We start from the raw sequence: 3,835 nt of genomic DNA, 5'->3' as shown, positions 1-3,835 counted from the left end.
TGTGTGTGTGTGTGAAGCTATGGTTGAAACATTTAAATTAGCCCTGGCTACTTTTACAGCCTTGTGTCATTATTAGCAGCTGCTGCGTTCAAAACAATTTTTTAGGGCATATTTTGAGAAGGATAAGCATTAATCATACATATGATATTGATGAACTCATACGTCATTCTCCAGTTCAACATGTCAAGGTTAAGCACTGAATGTTTCTTGTTCAAACAAAATGTCCTCCATTAGTAACACCGGAGTTTTGTTGTTGTAGAATATTTACTTGCTGTTTAGTCACACAGAGACATGTCTTTTGCTTGAATCAATCACACTTTTTATTTGTTGTGGATTTGCAGAAGACCCACTAGAGGTCCAGAGCACAGACTCTGAAGACAGGCCTCAGTCGGAGGGGCAGTCTTCCGCTCCGGACCAATGCTCCTTAAAGGACGAGACAGAGCTAGAATGTCCCTTACCTGCTCACCCAGAGCCAACCAGAGCCCACATGGCTCCCACACAGCCATATTACCTAAATGGTAAGCTGCCAGGGCATGTATCGCCATCTTTTTTTGCTTTCTCTACAGCACGGGGTCTTCAACAGTTTTTACACCAAGGACCCCGTAGCTGAATAAGAGACCTAATAGGGACCCCTTACTGTATAGAATTATGTTAAACTAAGCCGGATGGATAAATGGATACTGATATATTATTTGATGTTTAGCATACATGTGGAAGGCATGCATCCTTAAGTTTAACTGTGTGGGGACGGCCTCTGGCTCACCTAGGAGCATTTGCCCCATGTTGGCTGGGCCCGGGTTTGGGTCCTACCTGTGGCCCTTTGCTGCGTGTCATCCCCCATCTTTCTCCCCCTTTCATGTCCCTCCACTATAATAAAGGGAAAAGCCCCCCAAAAAACTGGCTACCTGACCTTATCTTCAATGTGTAAATTAAATGTTTTTTTTTTTGTTTTGTTTTACAAATAGGCCAATTTATCTTTGCTTTTATTTATATGTTGGATTCATATTGTATATTTTTAAGTTTTGAAATTACAAACGTGAAAACTGGAATTTTTACATTACAGTATAACTTTCAATCAGACAGGTGATTTTTGTGTGTATGTGTACGTGTGCACCCTCAGAGACTCACATGGCCGGGTTCCCTCCCTTCTACAAGCCGCCGTACGCCTGGGAGCCGGTGCCTTCCTCCTACAAGCTCCGTCAGATGAGTTTCAGCCCCACAGTGCTGCAGCACGCCAACAATCTGTACATCAGCCGCAGCCACCAGCCTCCGCAGCCTCTGGACTGCAGCACCCACTACTCCCCCACCTCCAACACCTACCACTGTATCACCTGTGAAAAGGTACGCACCCCTTGCTAGCCTCACATATGTGTAGTGTGCAAACATAAAGGTTATCGGGAGATTCAGTCTGATTTCTGTTGAGAAGCTTCTCATCAAGCTACGTCATTGAGGCAAAATGGAAATGGAAATTGCCCTGTATCAGCTGGAAGCACCTCCGTTAATGGGACCACACTGTTTTAGGTGTTCTCGACGCCCCACGGACTGGAGGTTCACGTCAGGAGGTCGCACAGTGGAACCAGACCTTTTGGCTGCAGCATCTGCAGGAAAACCTTCGGCCACGCCGTCAGTCTGGAGCAACACATGAACGTCCACTCTCAGGTACATCATTGACTCCAAGACGCTGCACCTTGTAAAAGATTATGAGCTACTTCCATTAAATGGGCTACTCCAGAATAGATCAGTAAATAAGTTCCTACATGTCCCATAATGCTAGTGTTTTCATCAGATTTTTCTTTTCTGGTAAATGTCCACACCTGTCAAATCCAACGCCTTCAGTTTGTGACACAGGCTCCCCGTTGATGACATCACTATGACATCATCAGGGTTAATTTCTATATCTAAAGACCCTTTATAGTGAAATGTTGTCTATTTTAATGTTTTTCAATAAACATTTATTTTTTTATAATGTGCCCATTATAGCACATTCTATGCCTGTTTTCTGAACAGAACTCCTCACAAGGAGTAAAATGGATGGCTTGTCCCTTTAAAAATACAAATTACTCTGCCGCCTTAAAATTGGTTATTGGTTATTATTAACCTGCTCTATTCTCAAAAAGAAAATGGAAATTATTTTGTCAACTGTTGTTTTCAAGGCCAAACATTAAGCTCGAAGCTCAGCCTTTCTCATTTTCTCATTTGTGGATGATTGTGTAACACTTTTTTTCTACTTTTGCCTTTGACCAGGAAAAAAGCTTTGAGTGCAAGATGTGTGGCAAATCATTCAAGCGCTCCTCTACTCTCTCCACGCACCTGCTCATCCACTCGGACACGAGGCCTTACCCCTGCCAGTACTGCGGCAAGAGGTTCCACCAAAAGTCTGACATGAAGAAACACACGTACATTCACACCGGTGAGTCACAGTATGTAGATTGTTTTACAGCAAGCGGCCATATGTGAAACTGTCCATGGCTCCTCCTGCCGTAATCTTCTTTCCAGGTGCAGCATGTGGGACTTGTTAACAGGAGTAATATAACTACTGATAAATCAGAAAAGGAAATTAAACAAATGCTGTGTGGATTTGCATATCTGGTTTTCCTGTTTCATGCAGAGCTCTGTAAAAAGGACTCTATGCTGTCGCCGTTTGTTGCAAATAAATGTTTGACAAATCTGAACAATGGCTTGATTCTTCACCCATATGTATTAATGCAAACCTTATCTTTTGGGGGAAAACACGCAGGCACCATTCACAACACGGATGACAAACTTGAATTCCCCGAAGCAATTGCAAAAAAACGGCATCTTCTTTACACAAATCATTTCTAAATGATTTTCTCACTGCGTTGTTTCTCTGTGTTTTTATTTGGTAGGTGAAAAGCCCCACAAGTGCCAAGTGTGCGGTAAAGCGTTCAGCCAAAGCTCCAACCTGATCACCCACAGCAGGAAACACACGGGCTTCAAACCGTTTGGATGTGACATTTGTTCCAAAGGCTTCCAGCGTAAAGTGGATCTCCGCAGACACCACGAGAGCCAGCACGGCATGAAGTGAAGAGGAAGCCAGACCATTGCCTGTCTTAATGGGTATAATACATTTCCATTCCATCAATCAGCTGATATCAGATTCTGATAGAAGGCTATTAAACAACAGCAAAATGTCATCAGTATAATGAAGAAATTAAGTCAATAATATATTGGAAGTGATCTTTCAAAGATGTGTTTACATGTGGATGAATGGGAGATGTGTTGTTGTCATTTAGCATCAATATACTTAAGCTTTTGGCTTTTGATAACAAGAGCAACAAGAATGTTATTTTTGGTTTCATATAATTTATTTAAAGTGTGCTTGAGCATGGCATTGTAAATTGTGTTGGCTGGAGTTTGTGTGTGAGTTGATAAATGCTTTGAATTGAAATAAAGGGTGAAAAGAAGGAACATCTTTGGTCGTTCTTTGCTTTGCTAAGTATAATATTACAAAATCCGTTGCACCATAATGGCAAAATACATGCACACTTTGCACTGTAAACACGCTTTTACTCCCTGTTTGCTAATTTCTGTGTGTTTTTCTCAGTCACTTTCCAGTCGGAGCAGGATGTAGAATAACTATGTGACTGTGGCCTCAGGTTAAAATCTCTTACGGGCCCAGAGATAGCGTGTAATGAAGTAATGCTGCATTCAAATAACACACCTGGAACACCATGCAAATCCGAGGCTGGAGAGATATTCATTCCTGGGAGTCAGCTAGAAAGCAGACTGTAATTGAGCTGTGTCGTCCTGTTTGACGCTATGCAGCGTCTTCTTTATTACTTCAAAGTGACAACTAGCTCCATGATCTCCGTAA

General features: G+C 42.2%; 1 protein-coding gene across 1 annotated transcript in view; it reads left to right on the top strand.

Moving 5' to 3' along the window:
- The window catches only part of gfi1b (growth factor independent 1B transcription repressor), a gene marked incomplete at its 5' end in the record, with an annotated part of 4,804 nt that extends 1,381 nt beyond the window's left edge, over positions 1-3,423 (top strand). The window contains 5 exon segments of the mRNA XM_032540269.1: positions 342-518; positions 1,121-1,341; positions 1,522-1,659; positions 2,245-2,410; positions 2,868-3,423. Of these exon segments, the coding sequence (XP_032396160.1) occupies positions 342-518; positions 1,121-1,341; positions 1,522-1,659; positions 2,245-2,410; positions 2,868-3,046 (881 nt within the window). The 3' untranslated portion in view covers positions 3,047-3,423.
- Between the last annotated feature and the right edge of the window lie 412 nt (positions 3,424-3,835).

Source organism: Etheostoma spectabile, chromosome 16 (assembly GCF_008692095.1).
Source record: "Etheostoma spectabile isolate EspeVRDwgs_2016 chromosome 16, UIUC_Espe_1.0, whole genome shotgun sequence".
Lineage (NCBI taxonomy): Eukaryota > Metazoa > Chordata > Actinopteri > Perciformes > Percidae > Etheostoma > Etheostoma spectabile.
This window is presented reverse-complemented; position numbering and strand designations above follow the sequence as displayed.